This window comes from Lycium ferocissimum, chromosome 6, assembly GCF_029784015.1.
Source record: "Lycium ferocissimum isolate CSIRO_LF1 chromosome 6, AGI_CSIRO_Lferr_CH_V1, whole genome shotgun sequence".
NCBI lineage: Eukaryota > Viridiplantae > Streptophyta > Magnoliopsida > Solanales > Solanaceae > Lycium > Lycium ferocissimum.
In genome coordinates, this window is record NC_081347.1 from 41,623,272 (window position 1) to 41,646,563 (window position 23,292).

The 23,292-nt window shown below is 37.6% G+C and overlaps 1 protein-coding gene across 1 annotated transcript; it reads left to right on the forward strand.

The window, feature by feature from the left end:
• Window positions 1-15,530: 15,530 nt before the first annotated feature.
• On the forward strand, window positions 15,531-16,415 carry LOC132061302 (photosystem II D2 protein-like). Its single transcript, XM_059454144.1, has 2 exons — window positions 15,531-15,684; window positions 15,844-16,415. Exons 1-2 carry the CDS (start codon window positions 15,531-15,533, stop codon window positions 16,413-16,415), a joined length of 726 nt encoding a protein of 241 aa, XP_059310127.1.
• Window positions 16,416-23,292: the final 6,877 nt, after the last annotated feature.

Genomic DNA, 23,292 nt, shown 5'->3' on the forward strand with positions numbered 1-23,292 from the left:
TAAATGTGGCCGGCGACACATCCATAAATAAGATTTACATGGACATAACTTCCACACTGCTTTGAACGTTATCGCCTTGATCTCTGAAAGAAAGGGGATTGAAATCGTCGTAGTGCTAAATTATGTTTGCATTAGACATTTGTGCTCTTTAAGAGTGAATTGGTGAAATGGCGACCTCGAAAGGCGATCATCCTATGCATCTTGGCATGGATGGGGTCTGTCACGACTCAACTGGAGGGCCATAACGGGTACCTGGTACTAGCCTACCGAGCACCTCTGGTCTAACATTCCATAAGCATTTCTAGGTGGGCCACATAGGCAGCTCGTGAATATCATACTTAATATAGTCATCAACAGCTATGCCCATAAGTGTAAGCCAACAAGGCTACCAAAATATTATACAACAATAAGAACTAATGATGTTTAAGGAACATCTAGCTACATACATCTGTCTACGAGCCTTTAAACAGAATACATGAATCCATAAGGACGGGGCAGGACTCTGCCATACCCAAATGTGTATACAAAAGAGTAGTACCAATAAATGCGGACCCGAACAACTGGAGAGCCTATGAGATTTCACTGATGGAGCTCCTAAGGATCAGATCCGTCTCCCTGCTTCCCTGCGGGCATGAATGCAGCGACCACAAGCAAAAGGTCGTCAGTACGAATAGTGTACTGAGTATGTAAGGCATGAATAGTAACATGATAAAAGCAGGAAGAATAGCGTAAGATACAAGAACCGTTTATATCTCATAATACCTTTCAAGACGTTCGTCATACTTACTTACCCTTTCTGTAGAAGAACATTTCATACATCCACGTGCCTACCTATACAATACCATACAATACAATACAACACCATACCCGGCCATATAGACTCGGTATTATCCGTACCCGACCATAGTAAGGTTCGGTAATATCCGTACCCGGACATAGTAAGGCTCGATAGTATCCGTACCCGGCCCTTTCGGGACTCGATGTATCCATACCCGGCCATAGTAAGGCTCGATAGTATCCATACTCGGCCCCTTTCAGGACTCGGTGTATGTCACGCCCTGAACCATGGCCTGGGTGTAACATGGCACTCGGTGCCTTACTGCATGTGACCGAGCGAACCACATGGCTTGCTGAATCATCATGAGGCATAACATGAGCGGAATACAACGTGAATGCATGATGAGCCTTTATAAAATGCAATAAGTCATAATACTTAATAAAATACTTATTTAAACATGAGTGCGGAAATAACATGAATGAGCCAAAATGGCTATACGGCTCCGAAAGTGTGACATGACATAACTGACTTGTCCAGTCTATGAAACCTCTAACATAAGTCTGAACATGAAAAACATACTCGTTGGGACAAGGCCCCCCAGCATACCTTAGATGCATAGCTAATCAGAAAACAAAGAGTTGACTAAACCCCGAATGAGATGGGGCTCACCAATAAGCTGATACGAATGTTGTCCTACTGAGCAGATACGTCGTCCTGTAAATCAATACCTGTATCGTGAAATGCAGGCCCCCGGGCAATAAAAGAGGACATCAGCACATTGAATGTACTGGTATGTGAAACAACTGAAAGAAATAACATGGGATGTGGAATAACATGATAAGAACTGAAACTGAAAACCTGGACATGAACATGAGCATGAGCATGAGCATGGGTACATAGATATTTATAACATAAGTAAAACATGATAAGTAGGGAGAGCATTTCATAAACCGACCATGTGATATCACCACGTGAGTACGTAGAGTCTGGTACCTCGCCGGACCAGCAGAGCCCCCATACCTTGCCAGGGTATAAAGTGGTAACGTGCTTGATGGATCCATTAAGTGTGAAATTAAGGAATCGTCCTAACTGGGCGGAGCGATCCTTGTCCTACGGTGGCTACGTAGTTTCAGGCTATCTGAGCCTTCTCGGTAATTCGTGCAACTCCCAAAAACATGAACATGATATAATTGGCTAAGAAGCCCATGATTTTCGTGAATTAACTTGTACTTGTCTTGTAATAATGATTTCACGAAATAACTTGTAAACATGGTTTCATGAAATAACTTGTAAACATGATTTCATGAAATAACTTGTATTTAGCATGTAATGTATCTTGAGTCATGGCATGAACATAGTTATATAATATAATTGCATGAAAACTTGTAGACATGTAGGATATTCATGAAATAAGCATTTTTATTTAAAAACATGCATGCAAGAACCCATGGAATACAAGATATGGGTTTTCATGGATTACGGATGGATTCTCAATAATCACAAAGAAATATTAAAAACTCAATGATGGAATTATAACAATTCATGCATAATATAATCATGGGCATGAACCTAGGGTTATCATGAGCATGGTATAGAAACCCTAGTTTTAGTAGAGAATCATAATTTATGGATTATGAGGCGTGGGGAAGAAACAATGGTGTTCCGACACGTAGATAATAACTCTACATACCTGGTAATGCTCCAAAACTTGAATTAAAGAATTGAACTTTGAAGAAGATTTCCAACATCTTGAATCTTGAACCTTGAGATGGGTTTTCTTGAAAACCCTAATTTAGGAATAATAATTTCTTGTTTAGATTACAAGGATATATATTAGAATTGACTTGGAATAATTAGAGTAGGCTTACCTTGGTGTTCTTGATGATGGAAGAGGGTAGGAGGTCGTTCTAGGGCTTGAAGGAATGAAAAATAATGATTTGAACTGATATGGACGAATATATACTGTTATAGAAAATTGAATTTTACGCCCAGTTAAATACTGGCGGTATTTTGAAAGACTGGCCGTATTTTGAAATACGGTCCGTATTCCGTATGGATTACACTGTGTCTCTTCAGTAAAATGGCCATAAGTCTTTGAAAAAATGTCCCTTTGACCCCCATAATATACCGTTGGAAAGGTATTTCAAAGCTCTACAACTTTCATCAAGGAAGTTTTTCCAAATTTCAAATACGTTTTGAAATACAGGCCGTATTTTGAAATACGATCCGTATTTAACAATGTAACATCCAAATGCCAAATTCCAGAATGTTCAGAAATCTTTGGTACCAGTTTACGACTTGAAATACGGGCCGTATACTGAAATACGATCACTGTTCATGGGCGTAAACCACCATCTTACGACTGAAGAGTAAATTTCCAATTCCCACATTCTTTATCGGGTTTTCTAAGTCTAGGATCATGGTCAAAGCTTAGGTTAAAGGTACGGGGTGTTACAGTGTACCCATACCCGGCCCTTTCGAGACTCGGTGTCACACATGACTACATCTTCATTATCATTATCACTACATCTTTCCTTAGAGGATCAACTATCGTAAGATGAGTTCAATAGTGTCATGAGAGTACCAAGAACGCTGAACTTAGATAATATTAGAAATGGAATTATCATCATCGCTATATCTCATATCGAAGGAACAATATTTTGAGGTGAGATCAACAACAATGGATAAAATCAAGAACTCATGAGGTGAACTCCATAATCTCATAATAACATTAAAATCGTAAGCTTTGAAATTTCTAGAAATGGACTCATCATCATCGTTATCATCATGGAACATACTTGTCCTTAGCATCATAAGAAACTCTAAGAATCATGAACTTCTAGCTTTTGGGAATAAGAGTGTTATGGAAAACATATATACGTTCATAAGAAAGGAATCATGCCTTTAGAAAGAAAGGGACTAGCCTTAACATACCTTTTTGGTCTCCTACTGATTAACGCTTATCCTCCCAAGCTCGTAAATATACATTCAAGAGAAATCATACTACTGTTAGGCTTATCGTCATATGCCTATCTTAAGTCTTCAACTAAACTCCTTTAAAATCTGCCAAAATTCAGGCAGCATCTCCCCCGTTTATATCCCTAGCCTGAAATCACAATACCAACAAAACAACAACAATAGCAATACTAACATCAACATCAACAACATCATCATCAACACCAATATACTCCATAAAACATCGCACATGATGTTTTTCCCAATTTCTCAACTAACCATAACAATATCCACAATACTATAATCAAAGAATTATATTCAATTTAATCTCAAATTAATCCAAAATCTCCCTTCAAATTCATTCCATAGTCATCATCTTCACTTTAATACTTTGCAACTTCTCTACCATGATTCTCTTCTTTTATAGGACTTGCTAAACCTTCAAAGCAACTTAATCATGAGAAATAGGATGGAGAACATACCTTATACTAGAAGAACTTCACCCTACGCAACTTCTTCCAAGACCAAATTCATCCCAACCTTAAGTAGAGACAAGAACAATCCTTCTCCATGAATTAACTTGGGGTTTTGGAGTTTAATCCTCTTTTGTGATGGTATAGAATATTTTGGAATAGTGGAGAACCTTCAAGAACACTCTTATAATGGAGAGAGAAGTGTGGGAGATTCTAGAGAGGTGTGGAGATGTTAGGAGATTTCTAGAGGGTTGTGGAGTTGAAGAAAAATGAATAAAATGAAGTGTAGAGGCCCTTTTATAGGTGCCAAACTCGGATTGGGCTGGGTCACCACATAAGTGAGCTTTGAAGTGAGTTTTTCGGATTTTCCGCCCAAGTTCAGATTCCTCTGACTGTCCGTTTTAAAACGCCCATAAATCCCTACTCCGATGTCGTATTGACGAACAGTTTATTACGTTGGAAACTAGACTCAATGAACTTCATTTTAGGCTTTTGAAACACCCTAAAACTCCTGATATACCCGGAGATATACCCCTCCAAAGTTGACCCAAAATTCTGCTAACTTTTTCCAAATTTTTGACAAACTTATTTTCTTTAATTTGCTTGGTCCCGGAATCTTCCGAAACTCTCCATACATGATATTTATCATTAATCATACTTGATAATTGTCATGTCCTTTTGTTCAAAGGTTGTCCTTCCCGGTTATGACTTACGGGATCGTAATTCATCCTTTACTTCATTGTTACTTACTTCCCATGGCTTGTACCTTCCAAAACTTCATGGGACATCTCCGATACTCCATTAATATGGTGAAGTAAGTGGAATGCTCATGCTCTGAAAGTACGAGGTGTAACAGGGTCGACACGGGTTTCGGCTTGTTGGGAGTTACGTATCCATCCCTCTTTAGCATATTAGCTATGTTCTTGACGTTGAATTGAGGCTCGTTGCCTTATAAATTTCTTGTTGTTGTGCTCGCAGAAAATTTCCTTAGTGGGATATTGATTGACTTGTGTTGATCCTATTGAAAGTGTCATGGTAGACTGGTGATGACGGGAATATAAACCCCGGAAGAAGTATTGAGAGAGTCGAGGGCTAAACAGCTGATTTAGGGATGTCACATAAGGCGCATCCTCATTTGCTTGAAATTTTGTGAAAGGAGTTGTTTATTCGAGTGGGTCATTTTGGAGTTTGAACAAAGTTATCGAACATTTTGAACAAAGTTATCGAACATTTTGAACAAAGTTATCGAACATTTTGAACAAGTTGCCGTAGTTTCCAGTCCTTAGCATACTTAAAGGAGTTGTTTATTCGAGTGGGTCATTTTGGAGTTTGAACAAAGTTGTCGAACATTTTGAACAAGTTGCCTCAGTTTCCAGTCCTTAGGATACTTAATTCAAAATGTTTATAAATGAAGACTTAAAGAGCATGACTGATTCAAAGACATACTCCAGATCCGCTCTGAGGGTCCCTAGTTTGAAATAGCGGAAGACCGTATCCTTATGTAGGATTGCCTACGTATGTTGCTGGAATAAGAATCAGGACTGCGTAGTTCACATCCCGAAACTAATTCTCCACGAGAGGGTGAGTGGAGACTGGTAGCGTCTGAATGAACTACGGATGGAATTTTTGAATGTTTGACATTTGTTGGATGAGTAGCGTAGCACATGGGTGGGCTAAAAGGGATCATGACTTTAGTTTTTTTTTTTTTGTTTTTTGTTTTTTTTTTTGTAAAAGAAAACACTTTCGGTGGTCCCCATGAGTCAATCAGAGAATCTCAAAAGGGAAACTGTATTAGTCCATCGGTTATAATGAACGAAGAATTCATTTTGCCTGAGGCAGAATAGTCCAGGATTCGGTCGAAATGGAAGAATTTCGAAGACGACCTAAGGAAGTAACTGAACGGAGAGGATTTTGACCATCTGACTAGTAACGAGACTATCAGGCTTTGATTGACTGATCGTACGTCGCTAAGCATACATGTGTCATCAAAGTATATGCGTATACGGTTATACCAGATTGAGATAGTGCCAAAACAAACCAAGGAAATGGGCCTGGCAAGCCCAATCACGCAAACGCCTTGACAATTTCTAACCAGGTCCAGACTTATGTCTTATATTAGCTTAAGGCTGAAATGGGCCTTCTCATATTTATTCTTATGGGCTGGAACACTTGGGTTCATATCAGAAATCATTAAACACTAAGCATGAAAGCTTATGGTTATTTCTATCCCATTTTTGACTTAGTATATACTCATATATCGCTGATGTACCGCTGCATATACATGATACATCTAATAGGATCAGGTCTTATCAAAACCTATATATACATGCCATGTATTCACTTCTTTTTAACTTAAGCAGTTTTCACTAATGCCCTTTTTTCAGCCATCTAAATTCTGATTCCTTTTATTATTATGATTAAGCGGTACTGGGCAGGGTTGACATAACTCCGACCTTTCCAAGCTTAATCATTTAAATTACCCCCTCTTGTCTATTGGTGACACCGTACCGGACTTGGTTGCAAGCAACTCTTAATCCCTCCAAGTGTCACCTTAATCTTATGATTCAATTAGGATTATCTGTGACGACCCAACTAGAGGGCCATGACGAGCACTCGGAGCTAACCTACCGAGTACCTATAAGCATACATCTCATAACCATTTCTAGATGGACCCCAAAAGTAGCTCATGGTTGTCATAACCTGTAAGGACATAAACCACAACATAACGGTGCATCTCTATAAAATCATCAACAATTATGCCCATCATCACCAACCGACAAGGCTACCAATATATTATACAATGATATGAACCGGTGGAGCTATAAAATGTCTAACAGTACACACAGCTCCAGGAGCCTCTACATAGAAAACGACTGCTCATAGGGACAAATACCAAATAGACTGCAACTCCGAAGTAAGTGGAGTGCTCCTGAGAATCCGCTGATAAAACACCTACGGATTTGATCCGTCTCCCTGCCTACCTACGAACATGAGCGCAACGTCCACCAGAAGTGACGTCAGTATGAAAAATGTACTGAGTATGTAAGACATGAATAACAATAGAATATAGATATGAAAAATAACATGGAATAAGAAAGAAATAAACTGTACATCTGGATGCCTCTTAAGGCGGAGGTCATGCATACTAGCTTTCTAAAAAAAATTAAAATAAAATCATTTTCATACATATATATATATATATATATATATATATATATACGGATATATGCATATATACGGATATATGCGTATATCCGTATATATCCGTATATATGCATATATCCGTATATATGCATATATACGACATATGCATATATGCATATATATATATGCATATATCCGTATATATATGACATATGCATATATATATATCCGTATATATGCATATATATATGTATATATATATATATACATATATATATATGTATATATATATATATATATATATATATATATATATATGCATATATATGTACATATATATATATATATATATGTACATATATATGCATATATATGTACATATATATGTACATATATATATGCATATATGTACATATATATATATGTATATATATATATACACATATATATGTATATATATACGGATATATGCATATATGCATATATACGGATATATGCATATATGCATATATACGGATATATGCATATATATATATATATATATATATATATATATATATATATATATATATATATAGGTGTTAGTGCGCGGGAACGCGCAACCCGATCTATAAATCATATGTTAGTCTTTGAAGAACGTATGGCACGATCCATTTTTCATATGTTAGTGCCGAGGAACGTACGGCCCGATCCATATTTCATATGTTAGTGCCGAGGAACGTACAGCCCTATCCATATTTCATATGTTAGTGCCGAGGAACGTACGGCCCGATCCATATTTCATATGTTAGTGCCGAGGAACGTACGGCCCAATCCATAAATATAATATGTTACATATACATAATGTAAATAGTATGCATGAAAGCTACAAATACATCGGAGTGACGTAATGTCGGTAACCTCCGATTTTCATTATGGAATTATCATCATGCATATATCTCACCTTGAAGAAGAAAATCATAAGATAAGATCAACATCAACAAATATAATCAATAATCATGAAACCATCTTAGTAATCTCATAATGACATTAAAACCATAACTTTGGAATCTCCAGAAATGGGATCATCACAATCATCATCATGGTCATTGTAGAAAGCATTCGTCTTTAGCATCATAAGGATTTTGAGAATCATGAACCGCTAGTACTTTCGGAAATAAGGGTATTATGGAAGTGGTGTATGCGTTCATAGGAAAAGAATCATGCATTTAGAAAGAAAGGGAATAGCCTGAACATACCTGGACGCTTATTTCTCAACTTTTCAACTTACTTCCTTTCCTGCAATTTACTTAAGATCATTCGTAGTCTCGTAAACTACATATAAAACGATTCACATTATTGTTAGGCTCATCCTCATACGCTCGTCTTAAGCCCTCAATTTTAAATCCATTTAGAATCTGCCGAAATTTGGGCAACATCTCTCCTGTTTATAGGCCTAGTCCGAAATCATAATATCAACAACCAATCAACAACAATACCAACATCATCAACACCATTATCCATACCAATTTATTCCCTAAAACATCCCACACGATGTTTTCCAAATTCCTCGACTAACCAACTTGTAATACGACTATTTAATAACTTTATCTCCGTAAATAAACCTAAATCAATAATAATAAGGGAAGATTCATACCTTACTTACGCTGGAACCACAATATCTTCGCTTTTCACCTTAAATCCAAACCCAGATTCACCGCAATACGATATTATAATCGTAACTATACGCTGTCCGAACCTAAATCCGGAGATTTCCACTTAATTGGTGCTAAAATTTGATGGACGGAAGTTGGGCGAATATTCCAAAAAATTTGGGAGGAGTTTAGGGGTGTTGGGATGGAAAATAAGGGGGTAAACCCCCTTTTATATGGTTCTAGAGTCGGTTTCCACCGACTTAGGATTTGCCCTTCGCGTTCACGGCCTTAGATCGCGTTCGCGAAGGGTTAATCCCTACTTCTCTTCGCGTTCGCGGCCCTTTTGTCACGTTCGTGAAGGGTTAATTTCTGCTCTGGCGGCCTAACTTGTAATGTCCATAACTCTCTACTCCGATTTTCTATCGACAAGCGATTTGTTGTGTTGGAAACTAGACTTCCTGAACTTCAATTTAGGCTTTTGTTTTGCTTCAAAACTCCTTATATACGAAAAGATATTCCTTCTCCAAGTTGAACCAAAATTGCCCCTCATATTTTCTCCAAAGTTCCAACAAACTTAATTCTCTTGATTCACTTGCTCTCCAATCCTCCCATAACTTATTATATGAACTTAAACCCTCATAATCATAAGATTGGCTCATATAATCTCATATATTCTTGAAGGTAGCTCCAATGTCCAGACTTAAAACAACCAACACTTATAAATCTCAACGTACAAAACTACGGGGTGTAACATTCCCCCCCCCCCCCTGCCCCCCAAAAAACATTCGTCCTCGAATGTTGAAGTAGAGTTCGCTCCGAGGTGGATGTCAATATTCTTACCGGCATTTGTCGGTATTTATTTTACTTGCTTGCAGTCTTACTTGCTCATTTTAAACTGAACTTATCTGAATTACGCAGTTAATCCTTCTTCTTTCGTGGCCAAAATTTATGCCCGTACTCAAGGTCGTCCCTTTTCTTATTATCTGTCTGTCTACTAACTCTTCATGCTTTATCGTCCTTGTTGTCTCTTCAACCTCCGTCGTTTACCTTCTTATATGCTCTTTTATCTAGTACTTACGACATACCTTTATCCAATTTTGATCCCATCTTCTTTTTATTCAGAAATTCTTATTCTATTCGATCTCCACGTATCTTTCTTACGGTTTACAGATATCCAGGCCTTTGTCTTCTTGGAGTTTACTTATTCTTGTTCTTCCTCCCTTAAAGATGACCTCAAGACTGGTCATATTATAGCATCCTTTGCTTTCTACAGCAGTCGAACTAGTCTTTGCGGTACTTTAGCTTTAAACTAGTTTAACACCGAAATGTCTCGCTTAATTTCTCTTTCCTTTAATTGGACTTCTTGCACTTGGGCTAGCTAACAGTAATTCTTGTACTTATATCAAAAACATTTCAAATCTCTTCCTTAATGATTCCTTTCCTTCAATCTACTCTTAAAGTTTCTGATCCTTAGTTTGGCTAATAATTTAGGGGTAAATTCAGAAGTTTGTCGAAGAATAACCAAGATTCCTTGTCATGCAGCGAATTCGAATATTTTCATTCTTCCCTTTGTCTGTAACCTTCATTAATCCCTTTTCCAATAAGAGTCATCATGTTGCTTGTTCCACGAGGTTTCATTGTCACCCGCTTGTTCTAATCAAACGCGATATCCTTTGATCATTTCCTTTGGGGTTCTCCTTCTACTTTTAACCTTTGCCTGATTCTCACTTAATAAGTTTTTCCCCATTGTCTGACGCACTTATCTGTCATTTCGATTTATCAATCAAGCGGATCTCTTAATTCCTTAAATGTCCATCTCCTTTATTTATGTCCTTGAATCCTTTTCTTGCGAACTTATCTTCGTCTACTTCCATGACTTCACCTTCCGTTGACTTAGTCTCTCATGTTTCGTAGCCCTCTATTTCTCTGTTAGTGGACAACTTTCTTATTCGGCTGTGGCACTTTTCCTTACTCAGTTCTTTAGTGCTACTTTAGATTATCCCTCTTAGTACTAATCGATTTTACATACATATCATCTCATCTCCTTTTTAATTCCTTGGTTGGACTCTTTAATTCCTTACAATGTCATCATAGTTCCTCCTATGATAACACCTAGATAGTTTGCAATAACATTTACTTGCTAATGACTTATTATTCTCATTAATTACTTTACTTCAGATTACTCATCCAATGCGTCAAAAATACCATAGCCAAGGGATTTATATTCAAATGGGACTCAATTCAACCCACACAACAACCTCAGCATCATCTCTCATACACTTGTATACAACAGTTTCTTATCATCATTGTTATCCCTCATAACAAGATTATACTTACAACATACTAATGATCATATCTCAAGCTCATCTACTATTCAAAATATCTTCAAATCCATGTTTGAATCTCTCCTCCAATTTCCTCTCCTCAAATTTTAACATAATTACAAAATAACTCATAAGCATGAGACTAAAATAAAATCTTAACTAATCACAACTTCCGTTCAATATGAATATGCTTCCCTCTTTAAATCCTTGGCTCTTCTACACCCGCGGCTAATTGAGACTTAACTAAATTCAATTCTTCTTCAAATATTTATTGTCGTCCTCACACCATTTTACGAGCCATTTCATCAGGACGATTATTTATATGGTCCTCGGACATATACTCTCACAATTTAATGTAAATGGTGACTTATGATTTCACGATACAAGTGGTATTTTCTAGTCTCAGGCAATACTGCTATCGTGCTATCCATAGGCATACTGTCTTTCTATCTTTTGACGATCATTGAAATTCCTATAAATATTCCTCTTTTAAAACTCTCATCTCTTCCAATGCTACAATTTCACTTTAGTAATCCCAACTGTCCCTGATACTTATCCTTGGTCACTTATAGGCCTTCTCACTTCTTTTGTTACCTTTTGGGGGTACGTTTGCTGCATATTTAATTGTAACCAAAATTTCTCTAGTACGAGCGATTCGAATCATAGCACGGAACACAACGTATCTCATTGACAAACCTTCATCATCTTGTCATGCCTCCTTTTCCCTGTCTGTCTCATAATATACTTACATTTAGTCCATTTTCACTTTTCTTTAGCACATCCTAGCTATATTAGTTCATCTCGAATTTTGACTCCTTCAAGCCAATAAATTTCCTTTTTCTATACTTGGAAATATTATAATTCATCTAAGAATGTTCTCATACACCAGTAACATTCGAGTATTAACCGTCTTTGGTAGTCATCTGGCCGACCCTAGCGATCCTTCAACTCCTCTATTCCATATAATGCCGGAGTTACTTTTCATCGCATGATTTGACTTATTTCTCTTTTGCTAACTGAATTCTTGTATCAAGTCAAATGTTCATACATATTGGACACAATTCAAACCACTTCCTTCCTTCATGCCCAATAGTCCCCTAGGTTAATGAATTAATGGTGACATCAAAATTCGTTAGGCTCCTTATAGAGTGCTCGACCATACCATGCTCCTTCAGCCGTAATTTTCCTTCATAGCTATCCTTCCACCAGTACCATTGAGATTCCTCTTACTCTTGGTTCCCAATTTCGAGTTAGGTTTATACCATACCAGTAAAAGTCGATACTCTATCTCATTCATTCTCACAGTTCGTCCTTTCCTTAATTTAGCTCATAGTGTCCCATAGTTTTTCTTAACTAATTGTTTGTATCATAATCATGCGTCATAATCCTTCTAATGTCCCGCCGATTCTTGTTCTCATCATGAAATTTTAGTAAAATATACCCTTTTCTTTCTTCTTTCGTTCATTTCTTATTTCCCTTTACGCTACCATAGCTTGCTCATATGTATGTCTATTCCTCGTATATTCTTCCTGTTTCCTTTGTAATCATATCTCTATTCCAAGTCCACTGTCTTATGCCATCACTGTCTACCTTTGACCAACCTTACTAATTTATTAAACTTCCTCTTATCGTCGATGGTCACATAACTTCCTTTAATCAATTCATAACCACACTTTCTCCTACTTCTGTCCTCCAGGTTCTCCTTGATTTCCTTTGCTCTTAAGGTGCTCTTTCCCGTTTGCCACTTAATAGTATCTACCTGGAAGTCTGCAGAACATCCCACTATGAGTACAAACCTATCTTGATCTCGTATATATATACGTCCAGAGCAAAACTTTCCCATGCTCATTAACTTCCTTTTCCATATCAATATCTCTTTGTTATCTCTTACTAACCAATCTAATCTATAAATCGTAATAACATATTTGAGTTCCTAATGTCAACTTTCTTTATGTTTCCAATAGGTCTCAATCCTCCAAAATCTCAGATGCAACTCATTCCAGTTTCTTTAACTGCTAATTATTTTTCCCTGCAGGGTTCTTCCGTTAAATTAAATTAAAATCATTCTAAAACTTCTCTTTGAAAGCGTCTCATAGTCATTCCTTCAATCATGACTTACCAAACGGCTGATGGTCACATTTTCCCTTTTCTCTTTCTCTATAGCCATGCAAACAATTAAATTTGTAAAAATTTCGGCAGAGTTTCCTCTATGATTCTTACTACCTCATTCCTGCACACAGCCCAGAAAACACATCCAATGCCCCATAAGGCAATCACAAATACCCTGTAACACCCCGTAAAGTTGAACTAGGTGTGAATGTGTGAAAATCTAGTGTTAAGATGATATTTTATCTATATAAATCCATTCTTGATGAATTCGGGTGGAAGATGGTAAGCGGGATCAAGCAGAAAATTCTTTTTTCTCCAAGAATTTAGTTCAGGAGACAAGTAGAATTTCTTCATTCCATGATTCGATGAAATATCTTGAATTTTATGTTGAATTGCTAGGTGTATGTACTTGTATCAATCAAGTAAATTTTGTTCTGGTGGGATCAATTCAATAAAAGAAAAAAAGCAATTCGAGTCGGTCTTGAAACAATTCATTGCATTTTCTCCTAGACTTCCTAGGTAAATCCATTTTATTATTCAACAATGAGCCACTGACACTATGTATCTCTTGCACATACTTATGCATATATATTTATGTTTATAATATATGTACATATAGATATTTTATCCACATAGTGAATAATTCCAGAATTAACTAAAAAAGGCCCTTTTAACTCAGTGGTAGAGTAACGCCATGGTAAGGCGTAAGTCATCAGTTCAAATCCGATAAGGGGCTTTGTAAAACTCCAATCTAGTATTTATATTTGAGGGGAGAATTGTATTTTTTTTTTTTGTAATAAAAAAAGTAACTAACTAGATAATACATTATCATTATACTTAGTTATAAAGTTGAGCATTTGTTTAGTCAATTTTCATGATTATGAATTTCTGAATAATGAAAAATCACTTCTTGAATCACCGAATATTTTTATTTTCCATTATACCAACCAAATCCATTCGAAAGGTTAGAAATCAACAAAAGAAAAAAGTAAGTGGATCGGACCTATTGAATCATGACTATATCGCTATTACGACATTTAAATTCGATAGAGATGAAATTGGAGCGAGTTGATTTTTTTTTGAATTGCATTTTTTTGTTTTGGACTCCACAAGAATTTGTCGGTATTTCCGATTAAATCTTCTTGTTACTAGATTTTCTATAGGAAAAATGATAGGAATAAATTGTTATTCCTTTCCTCTCTCGAAGAAACCTTTCTTCCAAGTCACACCATAAGAGCCATTTATTATCTTTCTTTGATTCCGAGCAAAGATGAATTTCATCTATATTATATATTAATATCTATCTAGATTATATATCTATATTATATTAAGTAGATTGTAGATTTCGATGTATATCTATCAGATCGTGACTTCATGTACCAAATATTTCAATATTGTTGCATCCGGTATTTTTGTTTTGTTCCAACAGTGTGATGAAGAGTAGATCCGAGAAAGAGACTTTCATTTCCAGTATCCTATTTATTTATTTTTATTGAATTTTATATTTTCTAAAAGGAAAAATAGTGGATTATCTCTTTTTCTAACGGATAAAAGAATCTAAAAAAAAAATATTCGATCGAGCATCTCTTTTTTCCTTCGATCCGTGGAAAGATATACTCTGGGGTTTTAGATTTATTTATGTGAAGTATGAAGGCAAGGGACCGTTTGGTCCTTGAACGATTCTTTCAAAACAAGGGATTGATTGAATTGTCTTATTAGGACAATTCGGGGGTTCATATCTTAGTTAGAAGGAATAATCCAATGGAGTTCATGGATTTACCTAGGTCGGTTTATGGGCTAATCAATAAAGAATTTTTATCTTCGAAACCCATTGGAAGGGGCGATTGCAAGAGAAATCATACAAAAATGATCGAATCTTCGGACGACCTGAAAAAGATATGAGGTGCTCGGAAATGGTCGAAGTAGTTGAATAGGAGGATCACTATGACTATAGCCCTTGGTAAGTTTACCAAAGACAAAAATGATTTATTTGATATTATGGATATGGTTACGGAGGGACCGTTTCATTTTTGTAGTACGGTCGGTCTATTGCTCTTTCCTTGTGCCTATTTTCTTGTAGGGGGTTGGTTCACGGTACAACCTTTGTAACTTCATGGTATACCCATGGATTGGCCGATTCTTATTTGGAAGGTCGCAATTTCTTAAACTAGCGGTTTCTACTCCTGCTAATAGTTTAGCACATTCGTTGTTGTTACTATGGGGTCCTGAAGCACAAGGAGCTTTTACTTGTTGGTGTCAATTGGGGGGTCTGTGGACTTTTGTTTCTCTTTATGGATTTTTGGCCTAATAGGTTTCATGTTATGTCAATTCGAGCTTGCTTGATCTGTTCAATTGAGACCTTATAATGCAATCGCATTCTACGTCCAATTGCTGTTTTTGTTTTTGTATTTCGATTTATCCACTAGGTCGATCTGGGTGGTTCTTTGCACCTAGTTTTGGTGTAAACGACTATATTTCGATTCATCCTATTTTTCAAGGGTTTCATAATTGGACCTTGAACCCCTTTCATATGATGGGAGTTGCCGGTGTATTGGTATTTGCTTTACTATGCGCCATTCATGGTGCTACCGTAGAAAATACTTTATTTGAAGACGGTGATGGTGTAAATACATTCCGTGCTTTTAACCCAACTCAAGCCAAAGAAACTTATTCAATGGTCACCGCTAACCGCTTTTGGTCTCAAATCTTTAGGGTTGCTTTTTCCAATAAACGTTGGTTACATTTCTTTATGTTATTTGTACCAGTAACCGATTTATGGATGAGTTCTCTTGGAGTAGTCGGTTTAGCCCTGAACCTACGTGCCTATGACTTCGTTTCTCAGGAAATTCACGCAGCGGAAGATCTTGAATTTGAGACTTTCTACACCAAAAATATCCTCTTAAACGAAGGTATTCGCACTTGGATGGCTGCTCAAGATCATTCTCATGAAAACTTTATATTCCCTGAGGAGGTTCTACCACGTGGAAACACTCTTTAATGGAACTTTAGCCTTAGCTGGTCGTGACCAAGAAACCACCGGTTTCGCTTGGTGGGCCGGGAATGCCCTACTTATCAATTTATCCGGTAAATTACTAGGGGCTCATGTAGCCCATCTTTGGATTATTCGTATTCGGGGAGCAATGAACCTATTTGAAGTGGCCCATTTCGTACCAGAGAAGCCTATGTATGAACAAGGATTGATTTTACTTCCCCACCTAGCTACTCTAGGTTGGGGGGTAGGCCACTGGGGGAGAAGTTATAGACACCTTTCCATGCTTTGTATGCGGAGTACTTCATTTAATTTCTTCTGTAGTATTGGGCTTTGGCGGCATTTATCATGCATACGGGACTGTGAGACACTTGAAGAATCTTTTCCTTTCTTTGGTTATGTACGGAAAGATCGAAATAAAATGACCACAAATTTAGGTATTCACTTAATCTTGTTAGGTATAGGTGCTTTTCTTCTAGTATTGAAGGCTCTTTATTTTGGGGGCGTATATGATACACGGGCTCGGGAGGGGAGATGTAAGAAAACTTACCAACTTGAACCTTAGCCCGAGTATCATATTTGGTTATTTACTAAAATCCCCTTTTGGAGGGTAAGGATGGATTGTTAGTGTGGACGATTTAGAAGATATAATCGGAGGACATGTATGGTTAGGTTCCATTTGCATACTTGGTGGAATCTGGCATATCTTAACCAAACCCTTCGCTTGGGCTCGACGCGCACTTGTATGGTCTGGAGAGGCTTACTTATCTTATAGTTTAGGGGCTTTAGCCGTCTTTGGTTTGATTGCTTGTTGTTTTGTCTGGTTCAATAATACCGCTTATCCTAGTGAATTTTACGGACCCTCTTTGGACCGAAGCTTCTCAAGCTCAAGCATTTACTTTTCTAGTTAGAGACCAACGTCTTGGAGCTAACGTGGGGTCTGCTCAAGGACCTACAGGTTTAGGTAAATACTTAATGCGTTCCCCGACTGGAGAAGTTATTTTTGGAGGAGAAACAATGCGTTTTTGGGATCTGCGTGCTCCCTGGTTAGAACCTTTAAGGGGTCCTAATGGTTTGGACTTAAGTAGGTTGAAAAAAGACATACAACCTTGGCAGGAACGGCGTTCCGCGGAATATGTGACTCATGCTCCTTTAGGTTCTTTAAATTCCGTGGGTGGTGTAGCTACCGAGATCAATGCTGTCACACCCCAATCCTGATAGGGCATGACGGGCACCCGACTCTCATCAGAGTCGAGCGAACCCTCAGACATTCGCTCTATCAAAACGAGTCATTTCAAAACTTTTAAGAACATAAAACTTTTCCAAAAAGAAATCATCTAAAATACATACTCTTTTAAAGTACACAAATGATTCAACTGACATCAATCTGTCGACATCTCGACAAACATACCACAGGAAACTGTCTGCAAAAGTCTCTAACATACACGAGATACCATAATATAAATACTCTGACTCGGCAACACTTCGAACTGAGATGGAGCTCACCAATCCAGCTGATAGCCTGGGAACATCCTACAACCAATGTCTTCTACTCATCTGTATACACCTGCGTGGCATGAAACGCAGCGCCCCCAAGCAAAGGGACGTCAGTACGAACAATGTACCGAGTATGTAAGGCAGAACTGAAACAATATATCTCGACTCGGATGATAAAAGAGTAACAGACTCAACTTGTACCTGTAACCAACTCTGATAAACATATATGTGCATATGAACTTTTGATGCAGCATGAGTATGTGTGTGTGTCTATATATATATATATATATATATATATATAATGCATATATATCATACTATATATATATATATATATAATAGCATAATGGTGGTTTGCGTGTATAACACCTTAGCCCTTTTCCCTTCCCCATGAAATGATGTCGTGCATGTATGTAAATATGCAAATGCAAGAAAATCTTTGGAAACCATCAAAAGACTCCCTTTGGAGCAGCTTAACGCAAAACGGGAACTTCTTCCCCTTTTCTTAAAAATAGGAACTTCTTCCCCTTGTCATTTGTCTCCTTCGAGACTCCAAATTTAAAAGGAAAATGCATAGGAGAGAGAAAACCTTATGAATGTCCCCTTCGTGATTTAGACATCATTATGAAAACGCACAACTTATGAATGCCCCTTCGGGACTTAAGAGGCCAAGGATACGAATACTCCAACACTGTCTAAGAATAGGGTCTTTGGAGTTCGTTTATTTGCTGGGTTCGTTTAGGTAATAAGGATCTTCATCACTACCATAATCATCACCACTATTAAGTCTCATTTGAATGATCCATAACATAAACTGAGGCCATATGTTATATAGCACGCTCAGATATAAGCTGAGGCCATATTGACATAAGTTGAGGCCATATGTTATATAGCACGCTCAGACATAAGCTGAGGCCATATGTCATATAGCACACTCAGACATAAGTTGAGGCCATATGTCATCTAGCACGCTCAGACATAAGCTGAGGCCATATGTTATATAGCTCACTCAGACATAAGTTGAGGCCATATATTATATAGCACACTCAGACATAAGCTGAGGCCATATATTATATAGCTCACTCAGACATAAGCTGAGGCCATATATTATATAGCACGCCCGGTTACGTCATGAAATCATCTAGAACCTTAGGCTTGAAAATCTCTAGGATTGGAGTCATCGTAAGATTTTTCAGAAACTATAGACTTCTGGCATTTCTAGGAGTAAAAATATTATGGATGTCATGTATGGAATCAAAACATAGGAATCATGCCTTTGAAAGAAAGGGGCGAGCCTTAACATACCTGGAAGCTCGGTTCTCGACTTTCCAACCTACCTTCTGTCTTGAAATCTACATATAAAACCATTCATTCTATTATTAGGCCCGTTGTCATATACTTATCCTAAGCCTCCAAATAAATCTTTCTAGAATCTGCCGAAATTTCGGCAGCATCTCCTCTACGTTTTTATATGCCTAACCCGAATCTCAACTCGGACCAACAACAACAACAACAACAATACCAACATCAACAACAATATTATCAACACCAAAATATTCCATAAACATCCCACACGATGTTTTATCCAATTTTTCGACCCATAAATCCCTTATACGCTCATTTAGTAACTTTTCATCCGTAGATAAGCTTAAATCAATACTAATAAGGAAAAGTTCATACCTTTCACCCGCTAGAATTGAAATATCTTCGATTATCACCTTGAATGCAAGCCAAGTTTCACCGCAATACGATAGTATAATCGCAACTACGCGGTATTTGTCAACCTTAAATCCGGAGATTATACTTAATTCGCGTTAAAATCTAGTGGATAGAAGTTGGGAGAATTTTCTAGAAGGTTTGGAAAATATTTGGAGGATTCTTGGCTGAAAAATAAGGTTTTGGATCAGATTTGGTCCTTAAATAGGGGGTCAAATTCGGGTCGGGTCAGTGTAGCAGTTACTATAGCAAGTCGGTTACTGTAGCAGCACTGTAGCCCGCGTTTTTGCTTTGTCAGCTGAACTTGTAACGTCCATAATTCCCTACTCCGATGTCCTATCGACGAGCGATTTATTGGTTTGGAAACTAGACTCGACGAATTTCATTTTAAGCTTTTACCTTGCTTCAAAACTCCTCATCTATTCTAAGATATTCTTTCTCCAAGTTGGGCCAAAATTACCCTTCATATTCTCTTCCAAGTTCTAACAAATTTAATTTCCTTAATTCACTTGCCTTTCAATCCTTCCATAGCTTACAATATGCACTTAAACCCTTGTAACCATAAGTTAAACACATATAAGCTCACATACCTCCTGAAAGGTAGCTCGAATCTCGACATACGAAACTACGGGATGTAACATCCTTCCCCCCTTTAAAAACATTCGTCCTCGAATGTTAAATTAAGACGAAACTTACTTCAAACTATATCTATGATCCATCCTTGTGCTCGTACTCAATCTTGCTTGCTTCCCCTTTTAAAGGTTTTACCTTATGGTATCACTATATCCAGAGTATTCCATTCGAATACGTAGTCGTAGTCATTTCGTCATGATCCTTAACATCCTTCCCTTTTGCCTCCACATGCCTGCTTATTTTTCCTTTATTCTTTTCTTAAAAGTATCATCCTATTGTACCTTTCGGAACTCTAAATCTTATGTCCTTTCCTGAACTCATTTGCTTTTTTTTTTTCATTTGTCAGCTTCCCTTTATTTGTCACCAATTGTTCCAGTTTCTTGAGTAACCATTTCCTCATTTCTTCTTATTGTATTTCCTTTTTCCATAAATACTATCACACGTGATTATCTCTACTTCGTTGCTTCTTTCTACCCCTGGTCATCTTTTGCAGTCTAAGTCTGTCCTTGGTCTTTTTCAGATCTCACTTCGATTTATTCTATCTTGTTTAACTCAAAAATACTTTCGTAGCTCACCTTATGTCCCTACACTCTTATCCTTCCATTAGTATCGAAATAGCCTAATCTTGACTGCAGTTTTATCTTAACACTCTAACTTGCGTTGCCTTGTACTTTCCCTCAATTCATCCGTAATATCGTGGCGTATATCCTCCGCTTGTTATCCCACCTTTGGCATCAACTCTTCACTTAGTCCTTTCCCTCATATAGTATCACCTCATTATCAAAACCCTACTATTCCCCTTAATCCCACTCGTATACAATTATCTCAATAGCATCGACCATAAGTCTCAAAATCAGTCCGTATCTATGTGCAGCAATACTCTTTAACTTAACTTGAACATATAGCCGATTCCATAATCCTTCTGATAATTTACTACCTTATTGTCTTCATACGACTCGCAATACTTTATTCACTTGTTTTTATAAAACCTCAAATTGTACTATTGATCACCGTCCTTGCTGATCATTCCGGATATCTTACCTGTTTATCAATTTTCTTTATAATCCCAATAAGTCTCATTCCTATAAGGCCTTTAATATAACCCGTCTGAATCCCTTTAATCTCAACTGAGCCATCTAAGAATTCCTTCTAGAGCAGTTCACAAGTATTAATTCAACATATTTCACTTACCATCCTGTCGCTAGGTTTTCCATTTCCCTTACTTCTGCAATGTACACATACTCAGATTTAGCCTTGAGAGATTTTTAACAGAGCTTCCCTTGTAATTCTTACTATCCCAAACTTGCACACAGCTCAGAAAGAAAGGCCAATGCCTCACAGGGCAACCGCAGAAATACAAACGATCCATAGTTCAACTATACCAAATTCTTGTCGTATATCAACACCAATGGACGGAAAACATACCTTTCTGATACGAGCATCAATCCTTACTAGTAACCTTTAAATCGAGCAAGCAATCACTTATCAATAATCAATACATCTGGGGTTAAGACTAGGGATTTCATAACCTATGACATAGCTCTACGGCACGATCTAAGATAAGAAAGAAAGATAACCATCCTAGATGTCCTGTAGCCTCCTGTTTATAAATGTGGCGCGCTTCACACCATAAACAAGACTCTACTGGACACGACTTTGCAGACAACCCCTAGGACGAACTGCTCTGATACCACTTTGTCACACCCCAATCCTGATAGGGCATGACGGGCACCCGACTCTCATCAGAGTCGAGCGAACCCTCAAACATTCGCTCTATCAAAACCTGTCATTTCAAAAACTTTTAAGAACATAAAACTTTTCCAAAAAGAAATCATCTAAAATACATACTCTTTTAAAGTACACAAATGACTCAACAGACATCACTCTGTCGATATCTCGATAAACATACCACAAGACACTGTCTGCAAAAGTCTCTAACATACACGAGATACCATAATATAAATACTCTGACTCGGCAACACTGCGGCGAGATAGAGCTCACCAATCCAGCTGATAGCTTGGGAACATTCTACGGCCAATGTCTTCTACTCATGCACGTATACACTGCGTGGCATGAAACGCGGTGCCCCCGAGCAAAGGGACGTCGGTACGAACAATGTACCGAGTATGTAAGGCAGAACTGAAACAATATATCTCGACTCGGATGATAAAAGAGTAACAGACTCAACCTGTACCTGTAACCAACTCTGATAAACATATAGCATAATGGCCCCTTCGGACATCATAAGCATCGTATACCAGCTGATCAGGTGGTTTGCGTATAAAATGCCTTAGCCCTTTTCCTTTCCCCATGAAATGATGTTGTGCATGTATGTAAATATGCAAATGCATGAAAATCTTTGGAAACCATCAAAAGACTCCCTTCGGAGCAGCTTAACGCAAAACGGGAACTTCTTCCCCTTTTCATTTGTCTCCTTCGAGACTCCAAATTTAAAGGTAAAATGCATAGGAGAGAGAAAACCTTATGAATGTCCCCTTCGGGATTTAGACATCATTATGAAAACACACAACTTATGAATGCCCCTTCGGGACTTAAGAGGCCAACGATACGAATACTCCTACACTGTCTAAGAATAGAGTCTTTGGAGTTCGTTTATTTGCTGGGTTCGTTTAGGTAATAAGGATCTTCATCACTACCATAATCATCACCACTATCATGTCTCAGTTGAATGATCCATAACATAAACTGAGGCCATATGTTATATAGCACGCTCAGACATATGCTGAGGCCATATGTCATATAGCACGCTCAGACATAAGCTGAGGCCATATGTCATATAGCACACTCAGACATAAGATGAGGCCATATGTCATATAGCACGCTCAGGCATAAGCTGAGGCCATATGTGATATAGCTCACTCAGACATAAGCTGAGGCCATATATTATATAGCACACTCAGACATAAACTGAGGCCATATGTTATATAGCTCACTCAGACATAAGCTGAGGCCATATATTATATAGCACGCCCAGTTACGTCATGAAATCATCTAGAACCTTAGGCTTGAAAATCACTA